This window comes from Motacilla alba, chromosome 3 (assembly GCF_015832195.1).
Source record: "Motacilla alba alba isolate MOTALB_02 chromosome 3, Motacilla_alba_V1.0_pri, whole genome shotgun sequence".
Lineage (NCBI taxonomy): Eukaryota > Metazoa > Chordata > Aves > Passeriformes > Motacillidae > Motacilla > Motacilla alba.
The window spans coordinates 32810098-32827602 of record NC_052018.1 but is presented as its reverse complement, the minus strand read 5'-3'; the positions used below and the strand labels follow the sequence as shown (position 1 = coordinate 32827602).

At 34.8% G+C, this 17505-nt stretch overlaps 1 protein-coding gene across 2 annotated transcripts in view; it reads left to right on the top strand.

Annotated features, from left to right (window-relative positions):
• Nucleotides 1-17505, top strand: part of LOC119699803 (pleckstrin homology domain interacting protein) — a 107293-nt gene that overhangs the window by 34012 nt on the left and 55776 nt on the right. For both annotated transcript variants that reach the window (XM_038133769.1, XM_038133768.1), the window contains exons 10-15: nucleotides 180-250; nucleotides 1030-1130; nucleotides 1247-1287; nucleotides 2377-2475; nucleotides 4428-4581; nucleotides 5536-5670. In XM_038133769.1, coding sequence (XP_037989697.1) covers nucleotides 180-250; nucleotides 1030-1130; nucleotides 1247-1287; nucleotides 2377-2475; nucleotides 4428-4581; nucleotides 5536-5670 — 601 coding nt within the window. The remainder of the gene's footprint in view (nucleotides 1-179; nucleotides 251-1029; nucleotides 1131-1246; nucleotides 1288-2376; nucleotides 2476-4427; nucleotides 4582-5535; nucleotides 5671-17505) is intronic.

The following is a 17505-nucleotide window of genomic DNA, read 5'->3' as shown; positions in this document are numbered from 1 at the left end:
CCTAAAGATCAGATCATGAAGCACAGTCACACAAAATTGTTTATAAATGGGCAGCCATCTGTTCCTTCATATTTAATTTTATCCTTCTGTCCTTTATTTCTAAGATACTGACTTGTTTCTTGAAACCCTATTAGGAAATTATTTAACTTTGGGTTTTTTGGTTTTTTTTTTATTTGTAGTCCAAGGCCAACGAAGTTTACAGAACGTCCTCGGCCTGGAGTCCAAATGATCTGTTCTTCTTTTAGTGCTGGTAAACAACTTCTTTTTTCCTACTCTCCTTGTATCTGTGTAGGAAGTAATTTGAAGTGTAAAATAAAGTACAGTACAGTTACAGTAGCATATTTCTTTTTAATGAGATGGATTTGAGTTTAAGTGGATGTTAAAAGACCCCAAATATTTAAAATAGAAATTCAGAGTTTATGCATTCATGCTTGCTGCTACAGAAATTCCTAGAAACAGTTAAACATGAAATTCTGTAAGTCTCTTGTGACTACAAGTCTTTTCAGAACAGGATAGATATATACCTTTTTTTGCAGAATAATTAGGAGAGTCAGCTTTATCTGAGGTGTAATATATGGGGATTTATATAAGAAGGGGCTGATTACAGAGTTCTCACGGTCTGGGTTTCATTGATTCTAGAGCTGGTAACTGAAGAATGCTACATAAATAATTGGATAAAATATCAAAATGTACTGGAGCTCTAGTTCTGTTTAAATTTTTTTAAGAGGGAGGCTTCTAAGGGCTTAGCTGCAAGCAAATTAGTCTGGTTAGCTAATCTTTTGGATACATCTGCTGATGCATATTTACTGACAGCAAATGTGAGGTAATTCAGCTCCACTTCAATTTTGGAGTTTCTAAACCTTGTTTTGACTTAAAGGTCAGTTACAGGCATAGTTGAAATGAGATAGAGCTATAAATTTCAGAGAATAAATTGAAATATTTGATGTTACATCCCTTGCATCCCTTTGAAAATACTGTAATAACAGTAGATTGCCCGTTTTTTAAGACTTATCTGTTTGTTTTTCTCAGGTGGAATGTTTTTGGCCACTGGGAGTACAGATCACATCATTAGGGTTTATTTCTTTGGATCAGGTCAGCCAGAGAAGATATCAGAGTTGGAGTTTCATACTGTAAATACATTTTTTAAAATTACATATGTACTTGATTAAAGTAATAATTTGGATAAAAGGGGATAACTTGGAGAAATTTGATTTCTTTTTTCTTTTTCTGCTCTTTTTTTATATAGGACAAAGTTGACAGCATTCAGTTTTCTAATAGTAGTAGCAGGTAAGCACACTATTCAGAGCTAGCTTTTTGACCTTGTAGACATTTTTAAATACCAGTTTCCAGAGAGAGTTATTAAAAAAAAGAGCTTTATTTTGAGTTTCATCCAGTAAAATTGTCTATAGCTATTGGAGTCTCACTGTTTCTTTTTAATGATACTCCTTAATTTCACAGTTGTTTTCATTGTAATGGTTGAAGTATTTTGAATTTGCTAAAATTATGGGTATAAAAATACTTGAAACTTCTTCCTGAGAAATATGTGTGTGTATACATATTCACATATCAAATAGATGTACTTTTAGATATATTTTAATGTGTAAACCTTTTTTCAGTTAAGTGACTACTGCATACAGAGAAATGATCAAACTCAATCTAACAATATTTTGTATAGCTAGCCTAATGCTTTTTTTAATGTATCACTTTAAGTTTTGGATGTTGGATATGAAGGATGCTCAAGAAGATAGTTTGATTTATTATGAAGCATCTGACACTTTACATATTTGATGTTCTAATGTACACTTCTATCATGATACAAATAGTTTAAACCAAGCTTCACCCACCTCTTTCTCCTCCTCCTACCCCTGAACCTCTAAAAGGGGGACAAAAAAGATGGGAGAGAAACTCAGGCTGGGAAACACTTCTTCATATAAATATATTACTCTGTATACAATGCTAACTTAATGGGAATAGGTTTTGTTTTAAGTCATGTCCATACTTCTATTGGCAGGTCTCTCCTCTTGACCTGGTGTTATGAAGTCTGTCCCTTGAAAATGTTCGTTGGGTTGTAGTGTCCCTCTGCCAACGCAGTGTAATAATTCGGCAAGGTGCACCAATGGTCATAGAACAGTTAGTTTGGAAAGGGCTCAGGATAGGGAAACACATTTAACTTTTTCGAGTCCTTCAATTTTTTTTTTTTCTGGTATGGGAAGTGTTTTTAACCTCAAACCACTTGTACAGCATTCTGACTCTGTTTAGACTTCTTAATCATACCTTCTGGTTTTGAATTCTAATGTCTGGGACTTCAATTTTCAGGTGTCTTTTCTGTACAGATCTGCTTTTGATCTCTGAGTAACTTTTCCCCCCTTTTGTTAGATTTGTGAGTGGAAGCCGTGATGGAACAGCACGAATCTGGCAATTTAAGCGAAGGGAATGGAAAAGCATTTTGTTAGATATGGCTACTCGCCCAGCAGGGTAAGTGATGTAAAATGTTCTGTTATCACATAGATTCTTGAGGGCCTTTGGTATAATTTGCTGACTTAGTAAAAAATTTTTAAAAAGACAGTGAGAGAAAAGAAAAAGAGAAGGCTTAAATTATTATTGTTTAAATGCACAGTATGCTTATCTAACTCTTGAAATCCAACTAAAATAAATATTTGACTACATATTCAGCTGTGATAATTAGCTTATCCTGATAATAGTGCCACTAGTATTTTGATTAGACTAAAACAATAAAAGATAATCAAAACCCATTGAAGGTCAAGTTTATATGTTTTTTCACACAGTCATTTATTTCTGGAGCAAGAAAACCAGGGCTGGTCTCTTCTTGAGACTGTTTGCATTTTAGTAATATTTACAGATATTGTGGAATGTGCATGCTCAGAAAAGCAGTATTGGGTCGTTTTCATACAACATGCCAGAGTAAAGAAATTGCTGGCTCTGTAATGGTTTCGTGTTTGTTAAAACAATCTGAGAGTTTACAAGAGTTTGTAGGTATGGGAAACTTCTGTACACTAGAACACGCAACAAAGGATGCTTGAAGATGGAGAAAGACTTTGTAGGAATTGTGGCTTGCACCTTTTTATTTTGGCATGAAGATATTTTCCAGTTGGCATAAATTAAAAAGATTTATAACAGGTTCAAGGAATAACCATTTTTCCCCTTACTGAGTGCTTTGAAGGATATTTACTAGAAAAAAAATTATAATGGTTTCAGGAGTAATCTGTGGTAAGATATCTGAAAGACCAAGAGAGGGATGGAAGAGAAGGCTAAATAAGCTGTAATTTAGTTAGATGTTTAGATCAGACATCTTTTCAGTTATGGACAGATGCAACAAAATAAAGGTTATCAAACTGTTGGACAGGAGTGTGTAAAATGCAGATACTTTGATAACAGACTGAGTTACTCTCAGTAAAAATTCTCAATTTTAACTGATACAGGGCAAAAGAGGGATGGATTCTTCTTCATTGTGGTCATAAATGCTGAATTGATCTGAGAAACTGAAATGCTCTTTTTGTAAAACACTATAGAAGAATTCTGTTTTATTCTTTTGACGAGAGGAATAAATGCAGTTCCAAATTTGATCTTTTCTGCACAAGAACAGTTTTATCAAAAAATGAAATTGCTGCACTGAAAGGAAAGAGTGCTGGGTTCTGCATTGAATCTAGAAGGGAATTTGGCTATAACTACATTTCCTGTTACTGAGTTTTACAATACATACTATTGTGGAATGTGTTGTTGTGCTTACTATATGGAAGATTCTGTATTTTGTCTGCCTACTTAGTGGTAGCATGCTATTGTTGCATTTGGTTGATGTTCTCATAGAAGTAAATGTGCTAGAGAATTCAAGGGTGATTAGTCTTTAAATCACACTGCCAGAAATGTAATTTTTGAGTATTCTGGTATATTATATTATAGATTACTGTTGCTTGGGTTTCATGCAAGATTAAGTGCCATTATTACCAATAGTAAAGTGATGCCAGGGTAGTGGTGTAATTCTAAATATTGCCTGAGAATTTAGATAATTTAAAGGTATAGAATACTTCTCTCCATATTGAGAGCTACTTATTACAAATATTCTTTAGGACAATTTGCTGTTACTTGGTTGATTAATTTGGATTTTTGTACTTTGGATGTCACAAAAAACACTGTAGCTATCAATTTAAGTAAATTAGGTCATGTATCAGAGGGCATTTTCTGGAAGATCCTTTAGTCATTGTTGAAGTATGTACAATTCTTTGTGATTGTATGTGCTACATTATAGAAAACATCTTTAATTTCTCTGGTTTCAGAGAAATGTTAAGAATATTTCTCAAGAAATATTCTTAAAAATACAGCAAAATACAGAAGCATTTTCACTTGTTAGTAGTGTTAAACTATTTTAGCAAAGTAGGATTAGACTGAAATTTTTTACTTTTTTGTTTTAGACAAAGTTTTCAAGGAGTTGAAGATAAAATCACAAAGCTGAAAGTGACCATGGTGGCATGGGACCGTCATGACAACTCTGTTATAACTGCAGTTAATAATATGACTCTGAAAGTCTGGAATTCTTTCACTGGCCAGCTCATTCACATTCTCATGGTAAGGTGTACCATCTTGATTTATCAATCTTGAATGCAAAATTTATTTATACATCATCGACATTCCTCCTTATGGTTTTTCCTGTCTGAAAACTGCCATGACAAATGTTTCCAGATAATTGAAGTGTAATAGATACGTCTGTCAGCTGCTTATTAGAAAATAAAAGCTTAAAGTTGCAAGTAACCACCGCAGTTCAAGATGTCTGAAACTAATTTTGAACATTTTGGTTTGTTTGTTTTGTTTTGTTTGTTTGTTTGTTTTTAATGGAGTTCTATCTTGAAGGAGAGAAGGAAACTGTTGGCTTTTTAATCTTTATTTAATGTGATGTTTTGAAATACTGTTAATGAGTAAATTTGCCTTCTTTAACCAGAGACACTTCTGCAATCTAATAATTCAATGAGTACAAAAATTAGTCTTCTAACTAAAATAAATCTACAGTTTTACTAATGTCTGACACTTCTTTTGTAATTGAGAAAATGGTTAACTCTAGGTAACTTGATAATCTGCTTAGAGATGGAAATACTTAATGCAAATCTCTAAAATTTAGCATTAATTTTGAAGATATTGTTCTCTACCTTTAAGATATATATTTCATTCTTTATGAGTTTAATTTAAATTTCTAACTGATACTCTGCTGAAAAAATGGAGATCTGTGAAATATTAAGACCCCAAGATACCAAGTGTTTTGGACACTAATCTTTTTAAAATCCTGGTGAAAGTATTGGGACGTACTTGTGAAGGTGACATACTTGACAAACTACTAAGGAAGGTAAAATTGCAACTGGAAAGAAAAGAGTGTAATCCACTGCTACCAAAAATAAAGTGTGGTTGAAGTAGTTTTTTGCTGGATATTTTCATAGGTTAGTGTGGCAGCTGCTAGTGATACCATGTTGAGTCATTGGGCAAATATTTGAGGCAATACTCTTTTTCATTCTGCTGTGTCTTTATTTTCAGGGACATGAAGATGAAGTGTTTGTACTTGAACCTCACCCATTTGATCCAAGAGTTCTCTTCTCTGCTGGACATGATGGAAATGTCATAGTTTGGGATTTGGCAAGAGGGGTCAAAATCCGGTCTTACTTCAACATGGTAATTATTGTGCTTTGTACAGATATGCCAAAGCAATCATTCTAAACCTTCTGTTTTTAGTACATTTTTATGTTGGCCATCTTGAAGTATGATTTATGTATAGAGCAAGATCCTGCATCTGGTGAAGTCACGAGAAATTCCTTTTCAGTTCAGTGGGGCAAAGAGTAAATCTATAGAATGTCAAAAATTGTTTCTTTGGCTGTATTTCACAGTGTTTTGTTTTTGTATGCTTGATCCACACAAAATTGGAATGCTAGTTACATTGTCAGAAATCATGTGTAAGAGATGGGGTGACAAAGATCCTCCTTTCGTGCATTTTCCCTGCCTGGAGAGCCAAGGTGGAACTTGGTTTATTTTTGCATTACTAATTCTTAACCTGGCTAAAGCTGTTCAGGAGTCTCCTGATCTCATACAAGGTAGTTGTATGTCGCCTTGGCCCATTGGATGGAATACTGTCATTCTTTCTGTGTAGAGCTCCTCCACAGGCAGGTTTCAAATTTGGTCTGTTCTGCACTAGACTAATTCTCCTGCAAGATGAATACAATAGGTGTTTTCATCTGTTTCTTGATATTAAGTGGGTCTTTGTACATACCTTTTTCCTCAAAAAGGTAATGATGTATGTGCAATTCAGACTTTGTCTCATGGACAAAATTACAAAAGTCTTTGTAGAATATCCACAATAATTTGGAATGCTTGAGAGTAGGCAAATGGGCTTCAGCTGTAGTGGAATGGCAGTCGTGGAGACCAGCATAAAGAAAATCATGTGAAGAAGAGACACACATAGATATAGTCACAAAAAGGTAAGGGACATTCAGAAATGAGCTTAAGCCAGGAAGGTCACTGATCTAAAGAAAGGTTTTGAGATGTGCATTACAGTAGAGTTCATAAGGTCTTAGAGAAAATTCAGCCAGTCTTAATCAGACAGAGTGCAACCTAGATTCCTTCAGCAATGGCCTGGGTTGAGTAGTGCTCTCTCTGCAGTGATTTCTGTAACTGAGCTTATGAAGGATCCAAGACAATCATATTGGAGCTATGAGCATGCATCTTCATTACTTGGTGTTATTCCGTGTTGCCAGTTGAGGTGTATGTTCTCATTTCATGGTTAGCTTGCATTTCCAGTTCTACTTACAATGGATGTATAATGGTTTTCATGGAGTTTAGGTCAGAAGAGTCTGAGCTAATCTGCTCTTTTTAAACCAAGTCCATTTAAGAACTATCAGAATCTAAATTACAGGTGCCATGATATTAAGCAGCCCCCAAAACACTGAAATAATTGTGTCAAGAGTGCCATGCAACATAAGCACCTAAAAAGGTAGTAGTCACATACGTTTTAATATCTTTGGAGTCAAGAGAAATTTGTAGACAATCAGAAGATCTCAGCAGCTAGTAATCTGTGCTTAATGCTAGAAACAAATATGAGAAAGTCTGCCTGCTGTATGAAGTGAGGGGAATTGCAAATCTGGCAATCAGTTCATCTCAAACCAAGGAATTACACTGTATGAGCCAGGTATGAAAGAGAGGCATCTCTCTATGGACTGAATTTTTCACCACTGTGTTTGATGCAAAAGACATGGGTGGAAATTACAGGTTTTCTTAGGTGATGGGTGGCAGGCAGAGGACATTGTGCAGTCACCTCTGCAGACCTGCAAAGTTTAAGTGCTCTGGTTTACAATAGTGGTGTAAATGAATTCATACAGAGCTGCCAACCTTCTCTGTTTCCTAAATGGCAAATGAAAAATCTCTCATTATCATTGCCTGGTCTGTGGTACAAAAAGTAGCACTTAGTGATTTTTTTTTTCATAACAAAAGTTCCTTAAAAAATGTTGCAGAACTTGGGGGAGTTGGTTGAATTAGCAAAATCATAGGAGACTGTTGGCTTAATATTAGTCCAGTCAGTTATTTCTGTCCTAGATGAATTGCTTTGTACATCTAAAGCCTAAATAAAGTTGGGTTTTTTTAAATTACTTTCCACCCTGCCCCAGATCCCTTCATTGTCAACATAAAAAAACCAAACAAAACCCTGAACAAACAAACAACCAACCAACCAAAACCTCCCAAAAAACCAAAAGAAACAAAGCACCAAGCAGTGTCAATCTTAATTCTTTTATCCAGTCAGTGAATATGAAATAGCAAAGAAAGTCACAATAACCAAATATACTGTTTGTTTTGTATTTAACTTCAACTTTGATTCCTCCATTTATTTGTTCCTTGCTGGTTGCAGTTTGGTCCCACTAGGTGACTCTGGTGGTCCTGCAGAACATACTTTCCCAGGCTTTTAAACTGAAGATTTGCTATTAAATTAATTGTCATAATTGTGCTTAATTTGAAGCATCTTTGGACTGTTTGCCAGGTTTTGGTCTTTATCATTAATAGTCACCCCATACTGTCACATGGGGTACTCTCAGTAAGTATATATGCTTTATGTATTTCATGTTTTCACCTGTAGTCTTCATTTCATATGGTCTAGTTGTGTAAGTATTGCATAACTTGGTGTTGGAGTCCATGGACATTCAGAACTGGTTTTATTCAGTGACTTGAGTCCCCTATACTCAGGGGGTGTTTTCAATATGCCAGAGAGTGCAATTTGCCATAGAAATATGAAGAGTGTGAGATGGTTAAAGCATTTTAAGCAATTTTGACATTTAGCAAGATGATGAGATGGTTTTAAATTGCATGTGTAAATACAGATGTTTGGTTTTTGGCCTATGTCATATTCACACCAGGCCTGACTTAATACAGCTGCTAATGAAGAATGTGTTCTTGGTGCAATGTTAGGGCAGTTTTATCTACTGTATTTCGCAGGTACAAAGAAGCATTCTGAAGAAACAGGGTAATAATTCTTGAGTGGTTCCTTTAGCCAACTGTCTCAGAGTTTATGTATTTCACAAAAACCGTGTTGTTGCTACAGAAGAACAGTGCAGACTCTTGTAAATATTCAAATTGTAGTTTATTTTGCTGAAGATTGTATGAGCTGTAGGTGTCTTGGTGGATGATCAAGGGGAGAAAATACACTGAATGGTAGGCTGTCTGGTGAAAGCAGCTGCATGATAAGGTACATAAAGATATATTTGAAATGCAGTCTCTTATTCAAAGCTGCAGTGAGGCATCTGGATCCCTTGAGTGATAAGGCATGTTTCCAGCAACTAAGGGAGGTCCTTGCTTTCCTAAAGGAGCCTACAGGAGCAGGCTGATTTTTTGGGATTGCCTTGGCTGTTGGAGTCAGGAAATGGAAGACCTTGATTTGGTTCTATCCTCAGTAGTGAAGCACTCAATTCAACATCTGCTGCTTACTCAGGAGAGCATCTTGGCTATAAATGCCCTAGATAGGACTTCTTCCCAGTTTTCCCAAATTGTGCTAGTGGAGAGAAGTGAACCTGTAGCCTGTGCATTAGGTACTGGCTAGTTTTCTTGGGTATACAAATCATTCTAGGTAAATTAGAAAGTGGTGGAAATTCTTTGTCTTCAGGCAAGCTTTGGTATTTGCAGGATTCCTGTTCCATGAAGTCATAAATAAAAGGTGTACACCACTCAGTTCTTGTCACAGCATTTGTTTTCTTTCAGGTGTTCCCACTAAGTTACTTCCTAGTAGATCTGATGCTGTTGGTTTGTTAGACATTCCAGGATTGACACTTGGATGGTATGTGCTGCAGCTTAGCCCTTAGGCTTCAAATAGAAGTTTCTCAATGCTGAGAACATATGAATTCAAAAAACCCCAAACTATACGGACATAATATTTCAGATCTAAATGGAGATGTCTGGTAATGTTAGATGGATGCATGGGTCTTTGTTTGGTTTAATGACTGGCTTTTTGTTAGTATTATAATTTAGACATTAAGTATTGGTGTTCCTTGAGTCTGACCGTAAATAGGTTTGTGATGTTATGGTGCTGCCCTTGATTGTTACTTTTTGGACTTAAGCACACTTTGCTCTAGTACCTCTTGGGGATGGGCTCTGCTGACTCAGACTGCTTGCAAAAAGCATTTTGTCTGGGGCCTTGGAGTATAGGTTTCTCCTGATAGTTCTTGTTCTGTGAGGGGGCTGCCCTGGGAAAGAATATTGAAAGGAGTTTCCTGAAAGATTTTAGGATATGTACAAGCCTGTAGTTCTGTTCTTTATATTTTTTGTCTGCTTGGGATTTTTTTTGTTGGGTTTTTTCCTATCCTTTTTTTTTTTTTAGAGAAGAATTTGGTTTATAGCATAGATTTATGAACAGTTGCAGGAACATATGGTGACTCCTATTACTTTAAAGTATGTTTTTGAAAGTATGAAGTCTGTGCGACAGTAGCAAGAAGGAAAGATTAGGGGAGAGCAGGCATTTAAAATTTTTTTGTCACTATAGAATATTAGAATTCTTACTGTGTCTTTGAATGTCATTGCTTTACCTGAATCTGATACCTGACTAGGCAGATTCTGTAGGTAGGCATTGTAATTACTGAAACAGGAAGCCTGTGTTTTGATAAAGACGAGCCTTATATTTAAGAAATCTTTGTGTAATGTAGAAATTAATTAAGTAGGAGTATTGAAGCCTTTAAAGAAAAAAAGAATTCTGGACAACAGATTTCAAAAAAATACCCAAAGAGAACCAACAACAAAAGATCTTTCATGACTAGGTGTTGTTCTCCTGTCTTGCTTGATTGACTCTCATTGTGAGTCACTTCTTTGAGAAGGCAGGCTCAGCTGTAACCAGCAGTCAGCCTTCTTATGTCTGACATATGTGTGCCTTGGGTGCCTCCTGTGTGCCTGACAGCCTGTCAAGGTTGGCCTTTTGCTTATTTGTTATCTTAATGTGTTGCCAGTTGTGAAGTGTTCATCTGGACTGATTCTTGTGACATTACCTTAGTGCTAAGAGAGTCTTTCTGAGCACTGTTTGTGTTCGGATATCCTTAACACACTCTGGGTGGTAGTTCTGGAACTCCCTTGAAACTCAGGGCTTAGAGTTCTTTCATTGTACTATAAGGAATGCTTTGAAATACTGATACGAAAATATTATTTTTTTTTTTTTACAATTTGGTATTAAATTCACAGACCTGAGTACTTCAAAATCTCTCTATCTTTGTGACTGACTGAATTGCTGAAAGGCTAAGCCACCTTAGCCTTTGACACTTACACATCACAGTGTGTATATCTCTAACTGTTGAGAATTGTATGATGAGTCCTTTTCTAAATGCCAAAGCACATTTCATGGGAGCATATCGAAATACCAAGGGTGTTTCAGAAATGCATTACAATTTGAACTCTAAACTAATCATTTGGAGGAACCTTCTGATTCTTTTGGAGGAGAAGGAAGAAAAAGAAAAAATTCGAACTGAACCTGCTCTTCCCCTTTCCCACTTTCAGCTTTCTGTGAAATGACAAGTAACTCAGTTATATTTGTGAAAGAAAAGCTTTAATTTCCCCCAGAAACACCACTGTTCTCCTCTGCGTAAATGTTGCTTGCCCTGGAAACCATATTGGTGGTTCAAAACCAGCAGTGTAAATCTGAGTGCTTGAATCGATATTTGTCATTCTTATGCCTTCTGTCCCAGTTTTATGGAAATGGTCAGAAAATTGAAATAATACAAAATAAACCTTTAAAATGGCAAGGCTGAGAGGCAGGCTGACATGCTTGTTGCATTGCTACTGGAGAAGATACAGGCCACCGTTCCATTTCTTGGCTGTTTGTGAAAGACTGATCCTGGAGCTAAGATAATGCTCTTTCACTGAGATTTAGAAGGACAACAATGTCTTTCATAGCTGTGGTTTGGTGTAAGGTAGGATGAGGCTTCTCATAGATCCTAGGAAAAAAAATAGTTATTTTAATTTTTTTTTTAACTGGGGCATATTTTGTTCTAAGTCTCTATATCAGAATTCTAGCTGTTTTCTTCGTTTCTAGGCAGTGTTCTGTTAGGAGCTCATGATGAGTAGTCCCACACTTTCATTTAAAATGCATTAGTTGCATTTTATGTAAATAGACATTGTATCCGGAACTAGAAAGCTTGTGACATGTTGTGATTTACATGTGTTCTTTACAATATGTTTTAATTTTCAACAGGTTGTGAAACCTAGGTCTGAAATACTAACATTTTTTAAGCAAAGTAAGAATTTACACACTTTTGTGTTTATTTAAAAAGACTGTTTAATAGCTTGTTCAAAGATTTGGTTTGTGTGATGAGCATGGTTTCTTCCATATGTGTCAAAAAACAAATTAAAACAGGTACAATGTAAGCAGCTGAATTAAAAAGTGACAGTGTTCTAATAAGTTAAAGTTTTGCACTTGCAATTTTCATATAAATTTAGCAGCACATTATTTTGTCCAACTTCATTTAAAATTGTCAGCCCAGAAGGAAATTACTCAAAATTTTAGGATAAACCTGGGTTTAACTCAATTAACAAAGATACGGGGGTTTTTTTGGATTTTTTTTTTCTTCTAAATTAAATCATGACAGCTAAAACAGAAATGGTGAGGAAACTTTTATTTCTGAAAGGATGAAAGAACATATTACTGGAACCTTATGTAAATAGTTACAGATCCTTTCAGCAAGATAAAGTTATATGACTTGGTATTATGTTACCATATCAAAACTTAAATGTAGTCATTCTCTTTAACTGAATTAATAGGGAATAGCAACTCTAAAGTTCTTGGTACCGAAAAACTCTTTAAAGAACTTAAATATAAACTGTTGTTGAACATACAGTGGAACAGGTATAAGCTACTTTATCAGACCTAACAAACTTGGAGGGCTGATTTTTTCTTTATGTTCTTGGTTGGAGTTAAAAAGGACTGCAGAAGTTAATAATACGTAGGGAAAAAACCCAAGCCAAAAAGAAACCGAAACCAAATTAAAAAAAAAAGCTCAGAGCTTTGCAGCAGGGTAAAATTGTTACTGATTCTACAAACATTTTAGTTATGGAATAATAAAACATGTTCTACTTTCAACTATAGAATTGTAAAATTTGAATGTCTTATCCTGGTTTACCAACTTGACTCATAGCTTGAGTTGGCTTCTCTAATGTAGTCTCAAATATGATGGTTCAGTGCTTGTTATCAGAAAGGTGAAAATACTGAGCTGTGGTTGAGAAAGCTGGTCAGGATTTCTTAGCAAGACATGAGGACTAGGTATTTAGCATGACTGACTTAATGTAATTGTTCAACCACAAATTCTAGAGAAAATACCCCAAAGGGGAAAATTTACCACAGTTTGTTAATGTAGTTTTCAAACCAACATTCATTATGCCTCTCTCAGTGCTATTTAATTTTTAGTGAAAGGGTTAAATATTGGTACATTAAAAAACAACTAATTGTAAATTAGATTTTTAACATCTATACATCAATATCAGGTACATGAAGTGAGATGTTTTTGAAAAGCTGCAGTGGTTATGTCTGATTTTTCCTGAAATACTGTTTGTGAAGAACAAAAGATATACTTTGCTGGGAGACCTCTGTGTGTTACTTGAGAAGATTCCAGCGTCTGCTTTTTCACTTTAAGGGTTACAACATGACTATATTTCTGACAGTTACCTCTGCAAAAGTTAGGTAGAAGAAAAGATGTGTTGGAAGGATCTTGAAATGGTGCAGGACCACTTATTAAAACCTTATTTACTTTTAGCTCTGTTGTAGTAGCTTTCATTTGACTGTGTTCAAACTTATGCAGTGAAGAGTGCTTTCATATCATTGAGAGAATATACTCACAAACTTATTTTTACATCTCTTGGTTTTCTGGCCAATCTTGAAATTAAGACCCAAGCTCTTATGACTTTGCTATAGTAAAGAAAAAACTCTGACTTGTATTGGTCCTTAGTTTTCTTTTTCAGGTTGCTTCTTTGTTGAGAAGCCTTGTGCTGAAGAAACAAAAAGTGAATTTGATAAGGTTGTTTTGAAGGTGATCTCTGAAATGCCTTTATTTCATTTGATTGCCTTTGAAATCTGTTGGAGCTGTAGAATCAGCAAGCAGATACTAACCTACCTTGTAAGGTCTTACTTATCTGGTTATGTGAAGGTTATAGTTGTATCTCTCTAAATGCTGCTTTTATTTAAAATGATGTAGTGGTGAAACAGATCATACTTAGATATGCTGGAATAAAATCTGGAGATGGGATGATACATAATTTAACAAAGCAATAATTGTATTTAAAACATTAAACTTGTTTTTGAAATTGAAAATGCGTATTGCCATGCATCCAGTGAGAAAGCTTTGAAACAAGTGAGTACATTCATGCTAATTTTGTTTTACATTCACTATGTGAAGCTACCATGGTGAATATATGCCTTTTCATAGACAGATACAAGTAAATGTGCGTAAATGCAGGTAAATTTTTATTTTTTTAATATATATAATATATTAAAAAAACCCAACCAAAACACACAAACTCAAAAAAACCCCTCAACCCTGAAATCATCTCACACAATGATATTAAGGTTGAAAATTATGGCTACACAGAAATTAAGGAATAAGATGACTGAAGATAATGTCCAAGTGTTTTGTCCCCAAGTCTGTAGCAAACTGATTGTCTAATGTAAAGTTGTCTGGTGCTATTCCTGGTTCCATGCGTTTCTTTCCAAGTCCTTAATTACTTTTCTAGGATGGATGGTAGTTGTATTGCATGATTCTTTTTTAAGCTTATACATTTTCTCCAACTTTTAAACAATGTATCTTTTGAAAAATTAATAGAAACACTTTCTTAGCTTTTGAGAGCTTTGGATATGTTTTATATTTATTTAGAGTTATTAGCGTAGGCAGTGACAGAAGTCGTCATGTACAGAACTTGGCCATAAAAAGGTCAAGTTGAAGCAAGCTGCAAGAATTTTCCTGATTTCTACAATGGAAATTGTGGAGGGTGTAATTTTGATCCTGTTAATGGAGAGTCTGTAGTACAGTTGAAGAATCAGACTGTCTGGATGCAGTGATGTGTTGCTTGTCTACTTGCCCAGTCTTTCTGCCCTCTTTACACATTTTTTTAAAAATATAAATCAGTCAAAAATATTAGAAACCCCATGGAGGTTGTAGTAGGAATGTATTTCATAATGGCAATGATGTCTAGTTTTCATGAATTTCATGAATTTGGGCACACACATTCCCTGTTAATGACTGTTTTAATGTTTTAGTGCAGTTTAATCCTTGTTTTGTTTAGAATTTACTGTCAGTGTTATGGCATTAACTGATTCAGGTTAAAAGGGTTTCTTCCTGCAAGTTGTCAATCAAGCAGAGACCACTGAGTTGCAATTGGATTTTTCTGTGTGCTCTTGCTCCTTCAGAGAGCTGGTTGTTGACTGTCTTTTATTTTTAGCTTTAAGTGGGCACTTCATTGCAGGCAGCTCCTATGCTATGGCTACTTATGTCTGTGTACCTTAATGTTTTTCCTGCCCCATCTTCTAAAGTCTGATCTTCCACTGATCTGTGTGATGTGGTTTCTTATTTTCTAATTCTACTTCTACTTTCAATTTGAACTGGCAAACTCTAAAGGCATGATAGCATTATCATATCACTTATAACATTGTTTCCTTTCTTTTAAACCTATCAGGCCTACCTAGATCTTTGTTAACAGCTACTTGATTAGTTTTAGGCTAAATGACCTACCAAAATATTGGAAGTCCTTGTCAAAAGAACAGTGTGAAAGATCAAGTTCCATTTAGAACACATCAGCAGAATGCTCTGTGTGTGTATTTTCTGCCACAGAAGGTGATTTTTTTTAAACTAATGTCTGAAAGGCATGTCTCTTGCTTATATGAACAATGTAACTTCCAGGGGGAACTAGAGATGTGAAAACAATATTTCTTCTGCTGTGGCCTTCATAAAGGCTTTCACTTTCAGTGGAATTATGTAGGATTGTATTTTTAAGTCAGGTTTTGTAGTTATGTGAAATACAGAATGACCTAAGTGAGGTTATGGATGCATTATTTTGAATCAGTTTGTCTATAGTCCTTCTGTAATGGTTTGAAATTTTTGAGAGCACATAAGAGCACATCCTGAGAAACAGACTCGGGAGAACAAAACCAGCATAATGCTCTAGTAGTTCAAATAGAAGAAGCCAGTAATAAGATTGCAGGATGTATAGTAAGGAAAATCTTTAACAATAACAAAAAATAAGAGCTGTAAATTATATATATATATATGTGTATATATATATATATATATATATATAGCGCCTTTATATATATATAGCCTTTATATAACTTCAGGCGTCCACAGGGTGGGTGACCTATCAGACGTTTTAACTGATAGATTTATTTTTCAAGACATATGCAGCATTCCTGAATAAATAACTGACTTGGCTGGTAGGAGGATAGAAACATTTTTAGTAAATACATTACTCTGAATTTAATTATTCCCTATCTTCTTCCTACCATTTCATCTTTTGTTACTGCTCTGGGAGCAGTGTAGAAGATCTGCTGGTTTTTTTAAAATTTTTGTAAACTGGCTTAAAAAGTAAGTCTGCTTTCCACTCCTCCAAATGAGTAGCAACCTCCTTTAACTTTGCAGAAAGTCTGTAGATATTTTTTGGCTTATGGAAGCATGTTGTGATTGCAGATTTTTCCTTAAAGCAAAGGAGAGCACAAACCTGCAAAGGAACTTCCAGATACTTGGAGTCTGGTTTGATTTGAACAGTTATGATGTAGTTTCATCACTTATTAAAAGAGATTTTAATAATAATTAGTGCTGCTTTTTTTGCTAGTTTCAGAAATTTGTTCTAGCATACCATTGTTATTTTTGTTAGAATCTGAATTTAATTTTTCAAGTTTGGATGTTGCTTGTAACTTATATTCATTTGTTCCTATGCATGAAGTAGAGAATTTCTCATCCTCTTTAAGGTCTTTTAGTATAGTAGTTCTCTTCTTGCTAGAAGTCTTTTAGTATAGTCATACAAAATAGTCCTTTCTCCTTAGTGTTCATATAAAGAAGCTGAGCTCTTAGATTTTGTGTTATCATGATGAATGACTCTGTAGCTGTTCCTCTAGAATTTATTAATCTTGAACATGGGAAGCAAAAAGTGTGTACTGCTTTGGAAGATTTTGTTCTTAAGTGTTGTCTATTTGTCTAGCACATATGCACTTTTTTTTCTGGATGCACTTCTGGTTTGGTTTAGAATTGCAGTTTTCTTTTTATTGCTGCATTATATGTAATGTATTGCAGAGAATGCGCAGTGATCTTTTTCCCTCTATTTCCAACTAATTGCCTCACTTCCTTAACATGAAGGATGGATTCTACCTCAGGCTAGTAGAGGTTTTGGTTCACTGATTTTTATTTGTTTTTTTTTTTAACTTTTTTTTTTTTTAAACTGTGCTGGTGACTAGTGTTGGAAGATTGTATAGAAATGTGTAGTGTTATTTGATGTAGACTGAGTTTCATTATTTTTTCTGGCAGTAAAAGTGCTAGTAAGTTATTTCTAATAATCTTATTAGGTTCATCCTCTGTTGCATTTTGTCCTGTTGACTTTTAATTGCTTCAATTGATATAATTTATTCTGTCCCAAATTTGTTCTCAGTGGATGATTCACTAATGTTCATTTCATCAAAGGGCTCTTATTTTTTATTTAGTCAATAACAGAAAGGCCTGACTTAAGAAACTTTAATGATAACATCCTTTTAGCTCTGGATGTCTTTCTGAAATTAGTAATTGTTAACCTTTCTTTATAAAGTTTGCCTACTCTGCATTTCTTCTACTAATCACAATCATTTGAATCAAGTTTAAGTATCATATTATGCCTTTGAAATGTAGCTAGGTTGAATGAGTTATATTTTCTTGGCATTAAAAAATGAGTTATTTTTCTGAAGAAAGTCTCCTAAATTTCTCTGATACTCTATTAATTTTTCATCTTATTTGAATTACTTTTTCTTCCATGTTTTATGCTCTTCTTGAA